Source organism: Cryptomeria japonica, chromosome 7, assembly GCF_030272615.1.
Source record: "Cryptomeria japonica chromosome 7, Sugi_1.0, whole genome shotgun sequence".
Taxonomy (NCBI): Eukaryota; Viridiplantae; Streptophyta; class Pinopsida; order Cupressales; family Cupressaceae; genus Cryptomeria; species Cryptomeria japonica.
The window spans coordinates 153,718,204-153,741,171 of record NC_081411.1 but is presented as its reverse complement, the minus strand read 5'-3'; the positions used below and the strand labels follow the sequence as shown (position 1 = coordinate 153,741,171).

The 22,968-nt window shown below is 37.9% G+C and overlaps 1 protein-coding gene across 1 annotated transcript; it reads right to left on the bottom strand.

Moving 5' to 3' along the window:
- Positions 1–69: 69 nt before the first annotated feature.
- Positions 70–3,166, bottom strand: LOC131078267 (leucine-rich repeat extensin-like protein 4). The gene has a single exon (XM_058015932.2). It carries the CDS (start codon positions 2,798–2,800, stop codon positions 635–637), a length of 2,166 nt encoding a protein of 721 aa, XP_057871915.1. The 5' UTR covers positions 2,801–3,166; the 3' UTR covers positions 70–634.
- Positions 3,167–22,968: the final 19,802 nt, after the last annotated feature.

The following is a 22,968-nucleotide window of genomic DNA, read 5'->3' as shown; positions in this document are numbered from 1 at the left end:
GTAATATTCAACTGATATCATAGCTTCCAGCCCACAAAATATTTCTAAATAGGCATCACATAATTCAAATGAAAGAAAAATGTCTCTTTTACATTAAAGAATTTAATAGTTGAATTTCCATCATTGGGCACAAATACTGAAAGAATGAAATCTGATTTTGCAATCCACAATATCTAAAATGTAAATTAACCTGCTAACTAAAAAAATACCAAAGAGAATGTGGGGCATCCATCATCATGTATCACACAACTCTATACACCTGAAGCTGACTCTTATGCTTGGTGTCTACAGTCGTGCAGACTGGACCATCAATTATGAGAAATCATGTAATAACATCTCTTCTTGAATTGGCTTATTCACATTCTCAATAGCTTCTTTCCAATAAATGTGACTTTATCTGAATCAATACCTTGATCATGGAATACAAATGAAGGTCCCCCTTCCTGCAGGACCATCAGACTAATTGTACTCATACTCGTGGAAAAGAGGCCTCTTGTTACTCAAGTCACAGGTAAGAGATTTCAGCAATTGAAATCTTAAAAGAAAGCTATGGCCATTCAAGGAACCGGAAAGGATACCTTAATACCTGAAAAAATAGTATGTGCACTGAGAGAAATGGAAGTTCTCAAAACAATCAGTAGGCTGATGGGGGAGGGGGAGGAGACTTGTAAGAGAAACCAAGGGTTGGTGGCAGTGCTACAGGTGGTGGAACATATCCCTGAGATGGTGGTGGCATTTCATCGCAAGGAGGCGGTGGTGGTGGAGAAAGAGATGGAGGTGGCGGTGGAGGATGGTAAACAGGAGGTGGTGGTGGAGAGGTGTAAACAGGAGGTGGGGGTGGTGGGGATGGGGAAGGTGGTGGAGGGGGGTTGTAATAGTTATCAGGTGGTGGGGGAGGCTCAATGCAGGGAGGTGGTGGTGGGGGAGGTTCAATGCAGGGAGGTGGTGGTGGGGGTGGGGGTGGGGGTTCAATGCAAGGAGGGGGAGGAGGTGGGGAGTTTGGTGGAGGAGGAGATGGGTAGTACGGAGGAGGGGGTGGAGATGGGGATGGTGGTGGAGGAGAATAATAATGGACTGGGGGAGGAGGGGGAGAATGTGGTGGAGGAGGAGGGGAATGGGGTGGAGGAGGAGGAGAATGGGGTGGAGGAGGAGGTGGGTGAGATGGTGGTGGTGGAGGATAAGATGGTGGCGGCGGGTATGGAGATGGAGGAGGATAGTATACAGGTGGTGGAGGGGATGGTGGGGGAGGAGATGGTGGAGGAGGTGGAGGTGGGCGTACACAGTAAACAGGTGGTGGTGGGGAGGGAGATGGGGGAGGAGGAGATGGTGGAGGAGGAGATGGTGGTGGAGGTGGAGGAGGAGATGGTGGAGGAGGAGATGGTGGTGGAGGTGGAGGAGGTGATGGGGGTGGAGGTGGAGGAGGGGATGGAGGCGGTGGTGAGGGTGAGGGAGGAGGAGGGGACGGGGGAGGAGGAGAGGGGGGAGGTGGCGAAGGGGAAGGTGGAGGCGGGGATGGAGGTGGGGGCGATGGTGGGGGTGGTGATGGTGGTGGAGGGAAAATCCTGACTGGATTGCAGGATGCTCCGGCAAAGCAATCCACGGGGTGAGAAGCAACTGCAGCACATTGCACGAACGATCTCTGAGAAGGCCTGTCAGGGAGACAGTTCTTTTTGTCATCAATGGTGACTCCTCTCGAAGGAAGGGCCAAACAATTGGGTGCCTCTCCAGTGAAGAAATTGTAGGAATATGTGAAGTTATCCAAATTTGGCAATGCACAAATGCTCTCGGGGATCTTCCCAGAGAGCTTATTGTGAGCAACATCCAATTGCTCCAAGCTGACCATGTCACCAATGCTTTCTGGCAGAGACCCAACTAGCTTATTGAAGCTCACATCCAAGACAGTCAAATTTTTCAGCTCCCCAATATCAGATGGCAAGCAAGCTGACAAATTATTATTCAACAATATGATCTCATGGAGAGTAGCAGCCATTTTAGTAAGACTAGGAGGCACGCATCCTTTGAGATTATTGTTGGCAAATACAATAACAGAAACAGGTGAATTTCCTAGGTTAGGAGGGATTTCAAAATGGAACCTGTTGTTATTGATGAAGATGGCATCCAGATCCTTGTCGAACAGCTCCTTCGGCATGGTCCCTTCAAACTCATTGAATCTAATGTCCATATACTTCAATTTGGGCATGGAGAGCACCACAGTTGGAAAAGGCCCAGCAAACCTGTTATTACTAATATCAAACTCATACAACAAAGTCATATTCTTGAAACTCTTCGGCACAATCCCACAGAACCTATTGCTATTGATATGAAACAATGCCAGATCTGTGAGCAGCCCAAGCTCCTCTGGCAGATACCCTGCAATGTCTGCATGGTTCAGATCAATACCTGCCACGACCTTAATGTGAGGATCATCCAATGCATTGTAACAAAACACACCAGTGTAGTTACACACACTAGCACCAACCCAGTTCCCTGTTATGTTCATTGGGTCTGAAAAGATAGCGTGCTTCCATGCCTGTAAGGCAATGTAGGCATCTCTCAGCCTTGGATTAGGGAACCTCAAGCTAGGATCAACAGTCACTTTCTCTCCTCTGTCTCCAAACCCATCCTTGTAGTACAACAGCTGTCTGTGTGTGATAATCCTCGCTTCATCATCCGACAACCTCCTCCTAGACTCAACAAAACCAGATTGTGCCGAAGCAACAAAACCCAAAAGAATCAAAACAACAATACTCATTTCCTGCATTGCAGGAAACCTGAAACTGCTCCTCATGTTAATCCACATTGGCACATTCTAGCTTCAAAAGAGACCCCCCTTCAACACCAACTGGGTTCTCTCAGAAAAAGCAGCTCAAACCTCAGGTGGGTCTAAGCAATTGCTTGGGCCCAAAACTTATAGGCAATGCCTGAACCCTTAGAATCCCCAATGCACCCTCACCCGCCTGAACTTAAGCTCTTGGGAACCGATTTCTTCCCTTCCGTTAGTGCTACAATGCCTTTTATGCCTCTCCCTATATGTAATGTATTCTGTGTCACCACTTGTGAACGGTTACTCATTCTTTGACAAACCCATTCCTTTCCAAGATTGAATTTTTTCCTTTCCACACTGTTGCGTGCGCTATCTTCCCACACACACATCGGTACAGCTAAAACCCAGCTCAAACCCCACTTTTATCCCCGTACAACTGCCCTCCATTCCCCATACCACCTTCAACGAAACCGCCCTCTTTTGGATTCTTCTTTGAAAACGTCTTCGCCTACTCCGCTGCCACCTCTCCTTAACGCGGCTAGCTGGCCCCCTCCATCCCCACTATTCCCCAAGGACCCGCTCCATTACCCACTTTCCCTTACACAGCTGGTTTCTCGGAAAACCGCTTTTAAACAACTTCTCTTAACTGCAGTCAATTAATCAACGACACCTTAAACCCCGGTTATCGCCGTCGGCCGAAAGGAATAATCCATGCTTATTTATAATGCCCATATATATCATATCACATACATCCATGACATACATAATGTAAGTGGGTCCCACCGCTGACGGAACGGCGACGCGGTCCAGCGCCGATTAACGCGCCTGCCTGCTTCCCGTGACTTTTCCGCCGGCCAACACATGGCCAATAATTCCCGGCGAGATTTCTCATTTTTTTAATATTTTTTTAAATTTTGTTTTTTCAAAAGGGAAAGAAGAAAAAATGGAAATTTAAAAAATCAATGATGAGGAATAGGTGTATGATTTGTTTTTTTGTGTGGTCAGTTTGATTGTTAGGAATTTGGAGTCCACACTACATTTCACACAGGTATTGATGCTTTTATGACACATATATAGAGGAGGAATATGAATATATGGGTGTAGATATATAATGAGTATATATACAAACAATAAGTTTGAATGGTATATTTGTTGCTTTGGAAGGATTTATGTTGTCTCCAATAAGAACCCAAAAGAAAAATTGTTTGTTTTTAGTGGGTTTTTTTAAATTAAAGGTATTGAGTGGCCTATTATTGCACATTTTATGAGAAGGGTGCAGATAATATGAAATCTTATGGGAAGTAGTTTTTATTAATGTTCGTAATTAAATAAAAGTTGTTTAACAAGAGGTGGTGTTATAATGGGGGAAAAGTTTAAAAAAAAAAAAGAATATAGGTTATAGGAGAATAGCAAGATATTCTTTATATTTTCAATTGATGTAATTATCATTTTATATTAATAATATAATGAACAAATTATTTGTAGGTAATATTAAGTAAAAGTGCATATAAAGTTTATTATTGATGTCTTAAAGTTTATAATTTTGTAAGTAAATTAATTATTATTGATATTTGCTTTTAGTAATGAGATTTTTATTTTCAATGTTAAAAAATTCAATAAGTTGTATCTTAAAAGTGGAATTAAACTATTCCTCAAAATCATATGAATGAATATCTGACAAAACTTTGGAAAAGGACTTATTTTGTTATGCGGAATGAATATTTGACAAAACTTTGGAAAAGGCCTTATTTTGTTATGTAGAATGAATACCTAACAAAACTTTGGAAAATGCCTTATTTTGTATGCCACATCTATAGTCAATGTAATTCAAAAGGAATAACATGATCCAAGTTGTCCAACTCCTAAAACATAAAATTCATCTAGGTGCTATCATAAGCCGTAAAGAAAAACTCAATGAAGCAAAGATAAAAAAGAAATACAAGGAAGCAATGATGTGGAATACACTTCTTATGGGAAACTTTGATGAAAGGTATGTGCAAAAATAAAAGATTTTATAGTTACCAAAAAAAAATGCACAAAGAGATTGTATCATAACATGTGATTTACATGGGGAAGACCTTTTGGGAGATTCTTATACTAAAATTTGATGAAAGGAATGTGCAACAAGAAAATATTTTATAGTTACAAAAAAAAGGCACAAAGAGATTATACCATAACATGTGATTTACATGGCAAAAACCCTTTTGGGAGAAAGATATCACACTACAAAATAGTATTAGTTGTATTATTCAACAACTATGAGATTAAAATATAAATCTTAGGTTGTCTTTATAAGACTATCACCAACAATTATTCTAGAGAAATTCTACTTACAAATCAATTATATAACTCATACTTAACTCTAATCTAAAATCCAATACAAAGAAACTATAAGTGGAACCATGGACCAAACCATGAACCAAATATGGCATCCAAATCTAGAGCCCAAATTCCACTGGTCACCTCCATTATGAGTCACCATGCTAATGATAGTAGATGCTCTTACATTGTCATAATGCTTAATAAATCCATCACAATTTACCCACCAAGTTAGGAGCTCCATTTTAGCTCCATGATCTCCCTTAAAATGCTCTATGGTGTGTCATAACAATCATCATAAAGATTTTCAAGGTTCCTAGTCAATAATGTAATGCCCCACCATTTTGTTCATGCATATTTTAATATTTTTAACACCAATATCTCTGTCAAAAGTGAATTTATTGCACATCCTTCATGACAAGATATTAAACTTGTACACACCATTATTCATGTCATAATAATGCATACATATGGCATAATAGAAATATGAAATACAACAAATAGAGAATGAAACAACAAAAATGAATTGTAGAATAGTGAAATACAAAAGATAAAGAACCTATAAAATTCTTTGGACAACAATATGGCACAAATGCTAGCACACTCAAATTTTCATCTTATATGTGCATTCCTTTCCTAGTTTCATATTGTCATCTAGAAAAGTCAAAAAACAAAATTCTCATATAGAATATATATAATCTACACAGTGGGAGACAATAACAATAAAAAGAAAATACCAAAAATTGTTAAGAAGAATAGAATAGTAATAAGCTAATCTAATGCTATGTAAATCAAATGGAATAATGCAATAATCAAGTGATTAAAATGAAATGCAAACCTTGAAGTGTTTGAAGATCTATAAGTACTTGTGTTGGGATAAAGAAAATGGTTGTGATTGCAAAGGAGCCTACCAAAGAGGTTAGGCCCCTAATTTAGACTCCTAACCTCCATAGGAATTCAATTTAACAAGGTAAAATGGGAGGTTGTGTGTACTTAAACTTATGTGTATCTAAATTTAAGAATATAATTATAAATATAAATTTATGTATTTAAATTCTAGGTCTACAATGATGAATACCTTGAAAGAAAGGTGGCATCTCCAAACTATCAAAGAATAGAATGAAGCACAAAATGATAAAGAAGAGAGAAATATAAAATAAAAGAATATTATCCTTCAAAAGACAATAGACCTTCACAATAATAATGGAGGATTCTCAAAAGGTCAAGGAGGTAGAATAAAATCTTGGACTATCACAAATTTTTGTAGAGTGCTATAAAAAAATTGTCAAAAGCTAATAAGAGTCTTGTAAATTGTCTTTGAGAGCTCAATCTTGCATGAGATGCTTCACTGGAGTCTGCAATCTGCTGACTGTCATCGATATCATCTGCAACAATAACAAGTTCAGTTGTTTGTTCATCTGGTTTTGCAATTTTCGGTTCATCTCTTAAGGATGGCATCCCAAGGACTTCCGAAACAGACTTTTGAACACTTTCTTGAGATCTCTCAGGAACTAAGTCATGCTCATACTTTTTAAGTATTTCCCTCAAAATTTACCAAGCCTCCTTATGAACATCCTCATTTTTTCCAGTCATTATTTTGTTCACCCTGGTTTTTCTTCTGAATCTTTCTTTATTCTCTTTAAGAATTCTATCAATTTTTGTCTTGGCAATTACCAGAGAGAGTTGCACTAGCTCATATTCCCTAATTCTCTCCTATTCTATCCGAGTAGTTTCCTTTCTCATATCCAAAATATCATACAAACTTTTAGGAATTTCAGAAGCTATTTCTATAAGCGCCTTGCTATACTTATTTAAATATACAATTGTAACTTCTTCTAATGATCTCTTCCCTTTCTCATCCAATCGATCATAAATTTGAGAAAGTAATTTAAGATTACCTTGTTCTGTTATTGCTTCCTTCACTTGCTTAAGAGTTATGTCGAATTGTTTAGCTTCAACTCTGGGCTTTGTGCTAGGATGACCTTATCGAGAGAATTGCATCATGATAACCCTAGCAATAGTAGCACTCTTATTTACCTATATCACTACCTCATCGGATTCAGTCTCTTCTTCTGCAGTGGCTGCCACATAGACTCTTCCTGGTTTCCCTTTCTTCCTCTTCTTAGCTCCATTGGATGGTTTGGATTGAGGCTTTGGTGGAGGGACAGGCTTTTGAGTGCTGGAGGAAGGTGTTGATTTCCTTGTTTGCCTTGGCTTTGGTGAAGGAGTTTTCGGCTTGGTCTTCTTGGGTTTGACCATGTCTTCTTCTTTCAAGATGTTCCTCTCTTGGGCTCTTTGAACTACCTCCTTTTTAATTCCCATATCCTTTACTAGCTGCTCCACTTCCTTCCTCACTCTTCTCTGCATTCCAGGTTTGGTGAATTGGGAGTGCAGGCTCAAGCTTTTCTCCTTATAAGTCCCAAATCTTCCCTTTGTTTTATCTACCGGTTTTCTCAAAAGGAGTTGAGCATATGCATTAAGAGTATCACCATCAACCTCATACCTCTTGGGCATGATCCATGTTGTCCTAGGTTCAACATCCTCCATCAAACATTGATCGATGTCCACCATGAAGCATATGGAGTCTTCATACTTTTCAACAAATTCCTTTGGGATCCTTTCCCTGCTCTATATCATGCTTTGTGAAGTATCCCCATAGAATATCTCTCCTCCTAAACCATCTAGAGTTTCCTTTATTTGCATCACCACTGGCCTGTCATAGGCCCATTGAACTTTTCCTACATCGGGGACCTCATTCATGAAATAGAAATATAAGTAGATAATCAGGGTACCAAACTTAAATACATGCTTTTTGTCCTGCTTTATCTTCTTCATGTTGTTCAAGAGCTCACTCTGGAGCACCCCACACAGATCATACAACTTGTCTTCTTTTAAGAATTTGATAGGCAACATAAATGGTCGTACTGGATACTGAGTTATCTATGTTGGATTGATAGACCTTGTAGCCCATCACCATGGATGCAAACCTAGCATCATATTCAATAATTTCATCAATTGTCATTGTTCTCCCATCATGTTTCGAATCGGTTGCCTCCGTCATGGTCTGGTTCTTTACATTCCTTAGGCCAAGAACTTCATTGGTTGCATTCAAGCATGTTATGGCTTTGATTGCTTGCTTTGTGATCTTGTGTAGCTTGTCAAGCCATATAAATTTGCCATGAATTCTGCTCAAAATGTATCAACCCATTCGAGTTCGTCAAAAATTGGAAAATTTACAAATTGAATGAAACCCTTATCCTAGAAAGATTTGAATTCGGGTTTTAGGTTTACCATACCTTATATCATGTGCTTTGTATAAAGTTTTATCATTTCAACATTCCCAAGCTCTTCAGAATTGCAATGGATGTAAGCCCTAATATCCTCAACATGCAAAACACCATACAGAACGAACGAAAATGTTCCTTTCAGATCATCTTCCATCAATTTATATGGGTGTTTCTTAAACTTTGGCCTTGCCCTATTATTTATTTTAGCAACCAACGAAGTTGCCACACCAGATGATGCCATTGCCAAATTTTAGGTTATGAATAGAGAAGGTTATCAAACTCTGAAAATACCTTTTAATCTTCAACCGAATGCAAGAAATCTTCGTTGAATCTCTTCAAAGCTCAGGGTTCACAACACAATCTTCTGCACCAAACTCTCCTTCTCTTTCGCTTCAAACACAATGTGAGAAATAAGAGTTAAATCACCTTTTTATCTATCACATACCTAACTTTTAGGTATAATAAATTCTCAACCCTAACTATTCAGGATGCTCTATATCTCATGAATATTATTCTGGAGTCTCAAATCAACATTAAGTCTTTCGGAGATCATTCAGTATCGACTGTACAATCATTTACAATCATCTGCAACCTGTCACGACTAGTTACATATCTCAAATAGGGGGTTTTTATAATCTACATGAAAATCTTCCCCCTAAGACCTAGTGCCTTAGTTACCGGATGAGGTTCCAACACTGAAATTAGGTGCGAACTCATTCACTGCGTTTGAATCACCCTTTTTGACCCATTTCTATTTGTACTTCTCTCTGATCTCTTCAACCTTCACTTCTCCCTTATCATCTGATTTATTCTTGTTTGTCGGAGTATTCTTGTTCATATTCTTGCTTCTATAGAATTTTGCAATGTGACCAGATTTGTTGCAAGCATAGCAAACAATGTTGTTTCTCTGATTAGGCCTAGAATTACCTTGATTTCCCCTTGATCTACATTGATTAGAAATATGTCCAAATCTTCCACAATCATAGCATCTCATATTGTTGGCATATGTGTTGAGTATGTTGACATGATGATATTGTATGTTTTCATTGATGTCAATATGATGAAGAGTGAACTGGTATATTGAAGTAAGCACTTGCAAGAGAACCAATATATGTGAAGAAGTGAAGCGGTATGTTTGTCCAAGTGAACTGGTATGTTGAAATGTTAACCGGTTTATGTGAAAATGTGAACCAGACAAGTGAAGCGGTATGTTTGTCCAAGTGAACCGGTATGTTGGAATGTGAACCGGTATATGGAATGTCTTGTATCAAGGTTTCATATGGTATGACTACCGGTTGGTAGTCTTAGCTTCAGGGTTTCCGGTTGAAGTGCTCTATGACTATGTGATTCAACCAATGACATTGTGTGTTGTGCTAGCATTGTAATGAAGAATAGATTGTGTTGCCATGTCAGCTCTGTGCGCGTGAAGGATATTGCATGAAGGAGATTGATCCTATTTACCTCGAGAATATGCGAAGTCTCTACAAACGGTGGAGAACGCGTGATGGGTTATTGCCTCCAAGATGCGGTGAAGAACGAACGATGGAGAATGTCTTGAGATCTGTTCAAGACTGTTGTATTCAAATCAAAGTGTTCAATGGCCAGGATTGAACCGACTGAATTGCTTAAACTAAATGTTTAGGGTTTAGGGTTTATGCTACTGACCTATCTATTTCCTATAAGGTTGATGTTGTTTTTCATGTTGAGATTGTTGGAAAATGTTGTGTGTATCTAAGTGCAAAGATACGTGATTCTTGCCAGACCAAATATGAGAATAGATACCTGCAGAGTGTGAGTGCAGAAGGAAGGAACTGAAGCGGGTCTGCATTGGCATTGAGTGCTATTACCAGATCATTGTAATATCTGTTGACCTCTAACCACTTCAACAGTTGGAAAACCCCTTAACAGGGTAGCTTTATCTGGCTTGTTGTAAATCCTTTAACAGGGTGACTCAAAATCATTGAGTTCTAAAATTCTCTAACAAGGTAACCTTTAACCGAGTATGTTAGCCATCCCTTAACCAGGTGATCCCTAGTAGGATCAGTTCCTAACATAACCTATTGTAAAGTCTTTAACCAGACTAGGCTCCTAACAGAGTGGACTTCAAAAGGGTTCAAAGAACAACTTGTGGGTATTCATCCCCACCATGGTTTTTCCCAGTTGGGTTTCCACGTGAAAAATATGTGTGTTATGTGTGATGCTTTTCATATGATGCTTTGTTATTCTCTCTTAAGCGGTAAAGCATGTTGAACCTGTAAGTCTTTACATTTCTGTTAAAGTATTACTAGTGTATGCATATGGGTGAAGTGGAAATAAGATGTTAGATTGTGTGGAAAGTTGAGTTATCAGTTTATGTCTTTCATTGTGCTTAACCGGTAGTAATCTGGTTTAGACAAGTGTTATTGCTTGCCAGTCAAAGGGTAGAGTTCTCAGTCTAACCGGTTCAAGGAAAATTATTTTTCTCAGTATTGATTCACCCCCCCCCCCTCTCAGTACCAGTTTGGTACTAATTGTTCATCACTGATTCATCAATTGGTATCATAGCATCCTCCAAGTCCTCTGTGTTGTAAGCTTAACCGCTTGAGGTAAAGATCCTACTCTAATGATGAAGAGGGAAGGTCCAAAGTTCAACAGGGACAACTTTAAAATATGGAAGGACAGAATGAAGATATACATCAGAAGCATGGGTGCTCAACATTGGAGCTATGTTGAAAATGCTTATGTTATTCCTACCGGTACTCACCGATGATCAAAAGAGAGAGATTCAGGAGAATGGGCAAGTCATGGAAGCCCTAATTAGCAGTTTTCCTGACATTGAGTTTATTGATGTTTAGGACAAAGAGAATCCCAAAGAAGTATGGGATGCTCTTGAGAATATCTATGGCAGTGATGAGCATGTGAAACAAGCTAAGGAAGAAAGCCTTAGGGGAAAGTTTGAAGACATGCGGATGGTTGAAGGAGAGACCATTCAACAATATGGAATAAGAATCAAAATTGTTGTTGGAGATATCAAGAGTGCAGGTGGTAAAATGGAAGATTCCACTGTTGTTAGCAAATTTTTGTAATCCTTATTACTAGTCTATGCAATAAGGGTTGTTGCTATTCAGGAGTTGAGGTTTGTAGACAAGACAAATTTATCCCTGGACTCCATCATTGCAAAGTTAACAGCTTATGAGCTAAATAATTATGATGGTAGTATTCAGAAGACTGAATCAGCCTTCTGAGCATCTATTGCACCATCCAGAAAAGGCAAAGAAGCTAGTGCCAGTGGTGAACCAAGACAAAGTAGAGAAATGGATGATGAGGAGATCCTGATGGAATTTGAAGCTCTTCTTGCCAAGAGACTTCCCAAGGGAACCAGTAAATATAAAGGTAAGCTTCCTTTGAAATGCTTTTCTTGTAACCGGATAGGACATATATTGTAAACTGCCCTAATGGTGACAACAAGGATAAAACAGAGAGGTTCAAGAAGTTCAAAGGAGGAAACTCGAGAAATTGTTTTGTAGAAGTTGATGAAGGTGTCACTGATGAGGAATCAGAAGATGAAGAAAATGAAGATATTGTGTTTGTAGCAGTCAATGAAGATGTGTCAGACAAGAAGGCTCTTGTCTCCCGCTTTGATAATTCCAATGAGTCGATTATTGACAGTGGTTGTTCTCACCATATGACTGGTGATCAGAGTAAGTTTCTATCTCTAGAAGAGTATGATGGTGGTGTGGTTCATTTTGGTAATGATGCACCATATATGGTAAAAGGCAGAGGGTCCATCTCTCTAAATGGAAGAAGCAGTGCTGACAATGTGTATTAGGTAGAAGGTCTAAGGCACAACCTTTTGAGTGTTGCTCAACTGAATGATAATGGACTCACTCTAGAATTCAAAAATGGAGTGTGCAAAATCAAAGGAAAGAGTGGTGAACTGATGGCTACCGGTATGCAGACCAAAGGTAACCTATTTCAGCAAAATGCTAATGTCAGTACATGTCTTATGGCTAAGTTTGAGGATAGCTGGATATGGCATAGGAGACTCTGCCATGTAAAATTTGACAATATTGCGAAGGCCAGTAAGATCAAGGCAGTTAGAGGATTGCCTATGCTAAGCAAACCGGAAGACCCTTTGTGCAGAGAGTGTCAACTGGGGAAAATGTCTTTCTCAACCTTCGAAGGTAAACCTTTCACTGCAGACAATTTACTTGATCTTGTGCATACTGATTTGTGTGGTACTATGAAAACTAGGAGTGTGCAGGGAGATAGGTATTTTATGATTCTTATTGATGATTGCTTTAGAATGACATGGGTCACATTCTTGAAGGATAAATTTGAAGCTTTTAGGATGTTCAAAGCCTTCAGAGCACTTGTAGAAAAAGAAAGCGGTAAGAGGATTAAGTGCTTAAGAACTAATCAAGGAGGAGAATTCACTTCTGGTGAATTCAACCAATACTATGAAGAGAATGCCATCAAGAGGCAACTGTTTGCCCCCTGGACTCCACAACAGAATGGCCTAGCAGAGAGAAATAATCAGACTGTGGTTGAAGCAGCTAGAACTATGTTGATCCAAGGAAAGGTTGCTCACACCTTTTGGAGAGAAGCGGTGAGCACTGCAGTCTACACAATGAACCGGGTACTCATCAAAAAGGGTAAGGACAAAACACCTTATGAGTATTGGATTGGTAAGACACTAGTGGTAAGCTACTTTAGAGTGTTTGGTAGTAGATGCTATATCAAGAGGAGTGAACATCAGAGCAAGTTTGATGCTAAATGTGATGAGGGAGTATTCCCGGGGTATTCCACAAAGAGCAAAGCTCTCAAATGTTTCAACAATAGGACTTAGAGAATTGTTGAAAGAATCAATGTTAGAGTTGATGAAACCTCTGAGAGATCTCAGGAAACCAATAGTGAGCAAGTAGGAGATGAACCAGTAGTAACCTTCTGGGAACTGGTTGCAAAACAGCCAAGCACCAGTAACATTGCTCCTACACCGGTGGATGCTGATGCTGATGAAGATGAGGATGAAGAAGAAAAGCAAGAGGAAACAACTAAGATCATTCCTAGGTATGTAAAGCCGAATCATGACCCAAAGCAGATCATAGGAGACAAGGATGCAGGAATTCTTACAAGAAGAAAGATCAGAGAAAACTCTTGCATGATCTCTGAATTTGAGCCTAAAACATTCAGAGAGGCACACAAAGATGAAGACTGGATCAAGGCAATGGAAGAGGAACTTGACCAGATAGAAAAGAATGGTACATGGTCTTTGGTACCTAGACTGGAGCATAAAAATGTCATTAGCACCAAATGGGTTTTTAGAAATAAGTTGAGTGAAGATGGCTCAGTGGTTAGAAACAAAGCCATATTTGTGTGTAAAGGATATGCCCAAGAAGAAGGAGAAGACTATGGAGAAACCTTTGCTCCAGTAGCCAGATTGGAAGGAGTTCGTATGCTTCTTGCATATGCAACATTCAAGAGATTCAAGGTATATCAAACGGATGTAAAGTCTGCATTCCTGAATGGAATACTAGAAGAGGATGTGTATATAGAGAAACTAGATGGGTTTTCCCTATCAGAAGACAGTGACATGGCGTGTAGGCTACATAAGGCCTTGTATGGACTAAAGCAGGCACCTAGAGCATGGTATGAATGCTTCCACTCCCATCTTGTGAAGATTGGATTTGAGAGAACAAGTGAGGATAGTAATATCTACTTGAAGTCAGAAGGAGATCAGATTTCGATCTGTGAAGTATTTGTTGATGACATAATCTTTGGAGGAGATGACAAGATGAGTCATGATTTTGCAGATGAGATGAAAAAGGAGTTTGAGATGGCACTTATAGGGGAGATTAAGTTCTTCATTGGACTACAGATTCAACAAATGAAAGATGGAATCTTTATCACTCAGTCCAAATATGTTAAAGAGGTGTTGAAGACCTTTGGCATGGAAGATAGCAAACCGGTTGGTACACCGATGGTGACCGGTTGTAAATTATCCAAAGAGGATGACTCAGGGTTAGTAAATGAGAAGGAATACTGATCAATGATTGGTAAATTGCACTATGTAGTACATAGCAGATCGGACATTGCACATGCAGTGGCCATTGTTGCACGGTTCCATAAAAGCCCAAGAGAGCCCCACTTGGTAGAAGTCAAGCGGATTCTAAGATATCTGAAGGGAACTATTGACTATGGATTATGGTATCCATACAGTAATGATTTCAACCTAAAAGTGTTTACAGATGCTGACTGGGCTGGTAATGTGGATGACTAGAAGAGCACAACCGGTGGTGCATTCTTTCTTGGTGGAAGACTAGTCTCATGGATGAGTAAGAAACAGAGTTGTATCTCTCAGTCTACAACAGAAGCGGAGTATGTTGTAGCATTTATGAACTGCACCCAGACAATTTGGATGAAGCATGTATTAAATGGCTTCAAAGTTCCTGTATCTGAACTGGTAAGTATATTTTGTGACAACACAAGTGCGATTAACATCTCCAAGAATCTGGTTTTACATTCTAGAACCAAGCACTTTGTGCTTAAATATCATTTCTTAAGAGAAAAGGTTCAGAACAAAGAAGTTGTACTGGAACATGTTTCCAGTAAGGAGCAGTTAGCAGACATATTCACCAAGCCTCTACCGAAGGCTACCTTTACCTATTTGAGAGGTGAATTAGGGGTGCTGCCCCTTCAAGAGGTGAACTAAAGGTGTGTGCTCCACATCAGTTAGGACTTACATTGATATATTTTTCTTAGGATTGGTGTGTTGAAGGATGCTACTCCTTAGGGGGAGCAACATAGTAGAACATAGATGGTTATGCCTTCACTTTGGCATTGTTGTCAAAGGGGGAGAAGATGTGAAGTAGAGAAGATACCTGCAGTATTGGGGGAGAAGATGTAAAACTTAGATATATCTTTGTATATTGCCATCAATGCCAAAGGGGGAGATTGTTGGCACATGTGCAGAGTATGTTGACACGATGATATTGTATGTTGTCATTGATGTCAATATGATGAAGAGTGAACCGATATATTGAAGTAAGCACTTGCAAGAGAACCGGTATAGGTGAAGAAGTGAAGCGGTATGTTTGTCCAAGTGAACCGGTATGTTGAAATGTGAACCGGTATATGTGAAAATGTGAATAAGTGAAGCGATATGTTTGTCCAAGTGAATCGATATGTTGGAATGTGAATCGGTATATGGAATGTCTTGTATCAAGGTTTCATATGGTATGACTATCGGTTGGTAGTCTTAGCTTCAGGGTTTCCGGTTGAAGTGTTCTATGACTATGTGATTCAATCGATGACATTGTGTGTTGTGCTAGCATTGTAATGAAGAATAGATTATGTTGCCACGTCAGCTCTGTGCACATGAAGGATCTTGCATGAAGGAGATTGATCCTATCTACCTCAGGAATATGCGAAGTCTATGCAAATAGTGGAGAACGTGTGATGGGTTATTGCCTCCAAGATGCGGTGAAGAACGAACGATGGAGAACGTCTTGAGATCTATTCAAGACCATTGTATTCAAAGCAAAGTGTTCAATGGTCAGGATTGAACCAATCGAATTGCTTAACCTAAATGTTTAGGGTTTAGGGTTTATGTTACCATCCTATATGTTTCCTATAAGGTCGATGTTGTTTTTCATGTTGAGGTTGTTGGCAAATGTTGTGTGTGTATCTAAGTGCAAAGATACATGATTCTTGCCAGACCAGATATGAGAATAGATGCCTGTCGAGTGTGAGTGCAGAAGGAAGGAACTGAAGCGGATCTGCATTGGCATTGATTGTTGTTACCAGATCATTGTAATACCTATTGACCTCTAACCACTTCAATAGTTGGAAAACCCCTTAACAGGGTAGCTTTAACCAACTTGCTGTAAATCCTTTAACAAGGTGACTCAAAATTATTGAGTTCTAAAAATCCTCTAACAAGGTAACCTTTAACCGGGTATGTTAGCCATCCCTTAACCGGGTGATCCCTAGCAAGATCGGTTCCTAACATAACCTATTGTAAAGTCTTTAATCGGACTAGGCTCCTAACAAACTGGACTTCAAAAGGGTTCAAAGAACAACTTGTGGGTATTCATCCCCATCGTGGTTTTTCCCAGTTGGGTTTCCACGTGAAAAATATGTGTGTTACGCATGATGCTTTGTTCTTCTCTGTTAAGCGGTAAAGCATGTTGAACCTGTAAGTCTTTACATTTTTGTTAAAGTATTACTAGTGTATTCATATGGGTGAAGTGGAAATAAGATGTTAGATTGTGTGGAAAGCTAAGTTATCAGTTTATGTCTTTCACTGTGCTTAACTGGTAGTAATCTGGTTTAGACTAGTGTTATTGCTTGCCAGTCAAAGGGCAGGGTTCTTAGCCTAACCGGTTCAAGGAAAACTATTTTTCTCAGTACTGACTCACCCCCCCCCTCCTAGTACCAGTTTGGTACTAATTGTTCATCATTGATTCATCACATATTTCTCCTATTTACCATACTTTTGCATTTATTTGACTTATGACCATAGTTATTGCAATTGAAACATTGTCCAGAGAATGATGAACTATTTTGATTTGCCCTATTTCTGCATTGACTTTCCATATGACCAAATCTATTGCAAACAAACCATTTACCATTGAATTTATAAGCATTAGGTTGTCTTACCAGAGATCTCTTATTCTTTTGATGATGAGGTTTAGTATTACTTTGACCAAATCCGGAGCTTTCTACTTTCTCATATCCAAGTCCTCCCATATCACCTTTATTCTTCTGACTTTGCAACATCTCATCTAGATTAGTTGAGCTAGCATTGAATTTTTCCTTGTACTCAATAACAATGGTAAGTTCGTCTCTTAGAATTATGATCTACTTTTCAAGCTCTTGATCATTATCCTTGGAATATATCAATTCAAGCTTTAGCTAGTCATTTTCATAATTTAGTCTGCAACATTCATAAGATCTATAATGACTGAGTCAAACTTTCCTTATTCTTCTTCTTGTCTTCAATCTCCTTTGTCAGCTTCATCGCAATGGATTGCATTTCATTCTTCAAGACTACATTTTCTTTAGCAAGCTTTTCACATTCATTTGTCTTGTCTTACGGCTTGGTTATTAATTATTTGTTCTTCTTTCTCCTTGAGTTTGTCCATAAGCTCCTTTCTCTTTTCTCTGGATGTGGTCACTTTTTCCTTCAATGATTCAATGAAGTCTTTAGCATTGCCCAGATTCCTTCTTAGGCTATTTTATTCTTTTCTTGTTGTATCTAGATCTTCAAGCACCATAGTGAGTAATTTTTTTAAACCAGAGTCCATTGATTCACTTTCCTGGATCTTCCTCAAGCTATTAGGCTTCCTTCGAGGAACTAGGCTCTAATACCAATTGTTGGAATCAATGAACACTAAGAGGGGGTGGTGGGGGTGAATCAATGTTTTGTAATTTATAACTTTCTTAAAGTGATTCTTAAACCACCAAATGCAAAATGAATAAAAGTAAAGTGCAGAAACTCAATACACACAAGCATAAAACCATAACACCAAAAGTTTTACGTGGAAACTTGGAAAGGGAAAAACCACAGTGGGATTGAGACCCACAATATTATAATATTGTGATCAGGAGTATAATAATATTACAATAGGAATGCACATACATTCAAGCACATTGCCTAGAGCTCACTCCTCAAATACAAAAGAGGGCTACAACCCCCAGAGGACTCACTATCCTAAAAATGATTACAATTGACAGCTTGAATGTCTAAACTAATGAATAGCATCTACAAATGCCAAAGTGCAGTTCCGTTTAAGTACAAAGTGTCTTCTTTCACTGTTTTGGCACATTGCTCTGTCATACACCGAAGCATAAATCCAAAGATAGTGCATGTGAAACTGCACTCAAACGGTCATACAATCTTTGCACACTAACATGGATCACCAAAATTCTCCTATAGATCAGTCCTATATATCCACATCACTTGATTTAAGTCACCAACATGTCGGCTCCAAAAAACTTTACAAAACATGAAATGTGTAACAAGAAGTTGACTCAATCCAATTACAAATACAAATGCAGACCAAAACAAATTGATTAAATATGTTGGCTTAATCACCTTGAAAATGGAACCAATCAACAAAATCATCCTAAAGATTCCACATAACAGGCTACACCACTAATTACACAAGTAACCATGTTCTTCCTGAAATATCGGATACTTGATCATCAATCTCGCATGAGAATCCATACCGAAGGCTAGGATTGTGGACTGAGCTAATCCAAACAACCAATCAACTACCTTTTCCACTGCAAACAAAAATGTGTACCCATAATTGAGTTCTACTCAATGTACTCATATTCTACCGAACATTATGTTCCACCTTTTAGACTTAAGAAAAGTAGACTTCGAGCTTCCGGGGGAATGATTCTGCATATTTTGAATGAACCTTTTGATCCGAGTTGCCATCAATGACAACCCCTAAAAAATCCTTAAGCACTTATCTCTACTGGAACGGTGTCTCTTGCCAACACTAGTCACGCTATCATTTAAATCAATAATGATTTAAATATGCATTACTCCTTCAACAAGCATTGATTTATGTCATTGGGTCACAATTGTAGTCAAGTCCCTGGTGGGCCTGACTAAAAAAAATTCATTTCCAGGCAATTGACCCATGAAGATACTCTTAAACACCAATTGGATAAATCCTAGATTTGAAAATTTGAACAAGTTGTCATTTGAGTTTGTCGTTTCACACTTTGGATTCGTAACCAAAACCACCTGAGTAGCTCCCGAAATTGTCCTCAAAAACTTACCAAATAATGTCCTTAGGCCCTGTGAGCTGGCACACTTGAAGAATGTTATATGAGGAATCTGGAATGCCAAACCATAGCTCATGATGATACCTGAGGCAAAATATTTTAACCCTTGAAGTTGCTTACTCAATTGTTTTGTAAAACTACACCTTTCAAGTCACACTGAGACACATACAATCCTTGAATTAAAAAATATCAAATATTCATTTCAAAACCTGCCACTTGGCAAATTGATACATCTGGATACCATGAGCAAGTGCACAATGTTGTTATATGGAGCTTAATTAGATTCAAAGGTTAAATTTTCCCCACTTCTATCGGTGTAGTTTCCCCCTAAATTATTTAATGGGGTTTTGGGGGTTAGTGCCTCCAAGGTGGGGTTAAGCGGCAACACCCCTTGCAAGGTCTAGGGACAATCGTCCTAGTGCACTCCCTATCGTGGTACAGGGCAGGGTTGAGGGGCAACACCCCGTGGGCCCCCAAATGACTTATTATTTTATAAAGGCGTCGGGAGTTATTTTTCTATTGGTTGGCATATTCTAACCCTATTTTTGTAACCGACATAAGTCTTGATAAAATGGCAAAGGGTTAGGGTTTTTGGTATAGAGAATTTTTTATAGCATTTGTAGTGGTATTGAGTTGTAAGAGATTGTTGGTTGTAATTTGTTCAATTTGTTGGATAATAATATTGGACTCTTTGTTTGGTGGATGTAGCTCGAGTTTAAGTGAAACACGTTAAAAATTGTCTCCACACTATTATTATTTTTATGTTTTTTATTCCTCTATTAATCATTATTTGCATATAATTGATATTTTCTGCATGCAATTCCTAACACACAATAGGGTTTGACTTGATTTGACCACATGTGCAAAATATTAGCTTCCAAACTTGCACTCTCTAAGAATTCTAGAAAAAGTTGATTGTTAAACCTTGAAAAAGTCCATTTGGAATGGGCTTCAAAAAATATTAGATGAGGAGCTCAAGGGCTATAAACTAGCCAAGTGGTAGATAATCATATAGGGAATCATGGGGAACTTTCACTTTTTTATGCAAATTAATAGATTGCGAGATAAAATTTCAAATGTGGGGCCACTTTGTGTAGATTTACACAGCCCAGTTCGCAAATCTGGACAATTTGCAAACATAATTAAACTGGAAAACTTAACAAATGGATTTATGGGGCTATATCAACTAACATGGGGCTTCATCCAGATGTAAAGAATCACTAAAAAATATTAGTTGGGCTTGATATTCAATTGTCACAAAGATACAACATCTCAAAGATGGCTTACTAAAAAAGGTGCAAAATGTGCAAACAACAAACCAACTTCTGGACCTTGAAACCAAGACTTCAAAAACTCATCAAAAATGGCCCAAGGAAGCTGCAAATGGTCACATTCCATCTCTGATAAGTGCTCAACTCTTACCCAAAGTGATTTTTCATGATACTCAATGGGTGCCAAAATATAAGCCCTCAAGTTGGGCTACTTGGATTGATTCTGTAGGGGTATTTTGAGTATCATAAGAATTTTTTTACATGGGCCCTCAAAATTTAGCCAAATTTTGGAGGTCCCAACATAACCCTCGCACAACAGATATCATGATTATAAGCCTACACTTTAATGTAGACAATGTAGTAATATAGTAATAATCAATGTGGATGGAAATGTTGTTAGATCTAGGGGTCATTGTGATAATAATGTTTCCACTAATATAGTTAGCTCATGAAGGTAGCATGATTATGTTTTATGGATGATAGATGGAAAGGGATGCCATCACATCATCTTAATAGATGAGAATTCATGTGATGTTAGAATCCCCTTCCAATGAATTTAATATTATGGTTGTTTTCATGCATATGGATATGCCTAGTTTTAATTTGAAAATGTCTTGATTGTACTAATTAGGAAGTGGTTATTTAATGTTACTTTGTTATTAATGGAATTTATTATTGACAAGTGTATATCTCTAACCATGTTTCTTATATGATCTCCTTTGGGAAATGAATTATGATCTAGGGTAATGACCTCTATGTCTATTTTCCTGATAATGTTTACGTTTAATGAATATATGTTCTAGGATATGTCTATGGGGTGATGATTTATATTTTCAAGGATCTATTGGCAATATTAGGATTTAATGCTTAGGGTTACTTGATGTTCTTATGTTTATGGTGTTACATGTTATGATTCTTTATGATGATATTAGGGTTTCATTTTTATAGTTCTTGATGGTTATATGTTAGATGATGTATTGTGTTTATGATGTACTAGTGTATGTTCAAATAATTTTAGATAAGGAATGTTTATAGTTACTAATTCTATTTGTTAGATGTATATATGGATGTATATGTGGCACAAGTTTTTTGTGCTTTGTTTTGATGCAGGTACTAGGCATAAACTCCACCTGGCTTCATAGGTCTAAGCATGCCTAACAATCCGTGATGGTGGTAATAGAGATAGCATAAAGACCCAAGTTGACTTAGCTTTAGCTAGTTGTCCCAAATTAGGACAGTAGCCTTTGTCTTGAGTCACTTGTTCGGATTTCCATTAAGGCAACATCTGCATCCTTGAGTTAGTTTGCTTTGGTCTTGTGGCATATTATGTTTATGTCTTAGCTATGTCCTTGTTCATTCATGTGTTGTTTTATATTTATGATTGTTATTATTGTTATAAATGTTATTATTGATATCAATATTATATTATTATATGATATAAATTTTCTTATATTAGTATTATAATATTTGTCTTTTATGAGCCTATTATTGTGTGAGACTAATGTCATGATGGAATAATAATAAATATTTTTTAGTGGTGAAAATATATTGGAATGGAGAACGATTTATGTTTGGTTAATGATAATTCATGTTTTATTTGGTTGATGGGAGTTGGTTGCTCATTTTGTGAGTTAATATTTGTTTATGAGTTATTTTATTATGTTTAATTTTGGGGTTGGTTGTGAATTCCCATATATGTTTTTCTGAGGGAAATTTTATGGTTTTTTTTTTATTTTGGTTTTTAGAGAGGAGAGAGTGGTTATTTCTAGAAAAATATGCTGCAACTTTATGGAGAATGATTTGGGATTTTGATGTGAGAATCTGGGAGGGTTTTGGAAGGCATTTTCCCTAATTCTTGTGAAAACTTGGAGATAAATTTTTGGAGATTGTTGCTTTGCTGATTTGAAGATTGGGTTGGAGTTTTGTTGTGGAAATTTTACTTTCTTGATGGTTGGAGATTCTCTTATGTTCTTGTGAGAGGATTCACGCTTCCATTTCTCTTTGTCTTCGCAAGATCTAAGGTAGGGTTTGAATCCCTCTTGAAAGTTATTTATTTTTATTGTTTTTGCAATGGAAAAATGGTGATTTAAGTGTCTTTGTATGACATCTGAAAAGTGTTTAAAATTTTGAATATGTACGTTAAGTTTTTCTTTGAAATTCTATGCTTTTCCTTGAGTTTTTAATGGTTGTTTATTTAAGAAATCTTTGTGTTGTTTTTAGCGATCTTCAAGTATAGTTGTATGGATTTCTTGATATGAAGGGTCTTGCTATTATGCTTCATAATTATGTTTATCTTACTATGGTTGTCATATTATTTATATGTGGTTATTTTTTTTGTAATTCAAACAAAATCAATTTGTGGTGTTTTGGGTGAATCGGACATTGTAGATTTATCACAGTTTTGTGGGTTCGGTGGAGATTTTGGAAATTAAATATATATGATTTTATGTTGTATTAAATTAGATTTCAGACCTTATATTTTATTTTTAAATATCATAAAATACATTTTTTTTTATCGGTAATTTTGGATATATTGATTTTC

Excerpts from the sequence above, each read along its gene's own strand:
- LOC131078267 (XM_058015932.2), bottom strand. The coding sequence starts at position 2,800 with ATGTGGATTAACATGAGGAGCAGTTTCAGGTTTCCTGCAATGCAGGAA.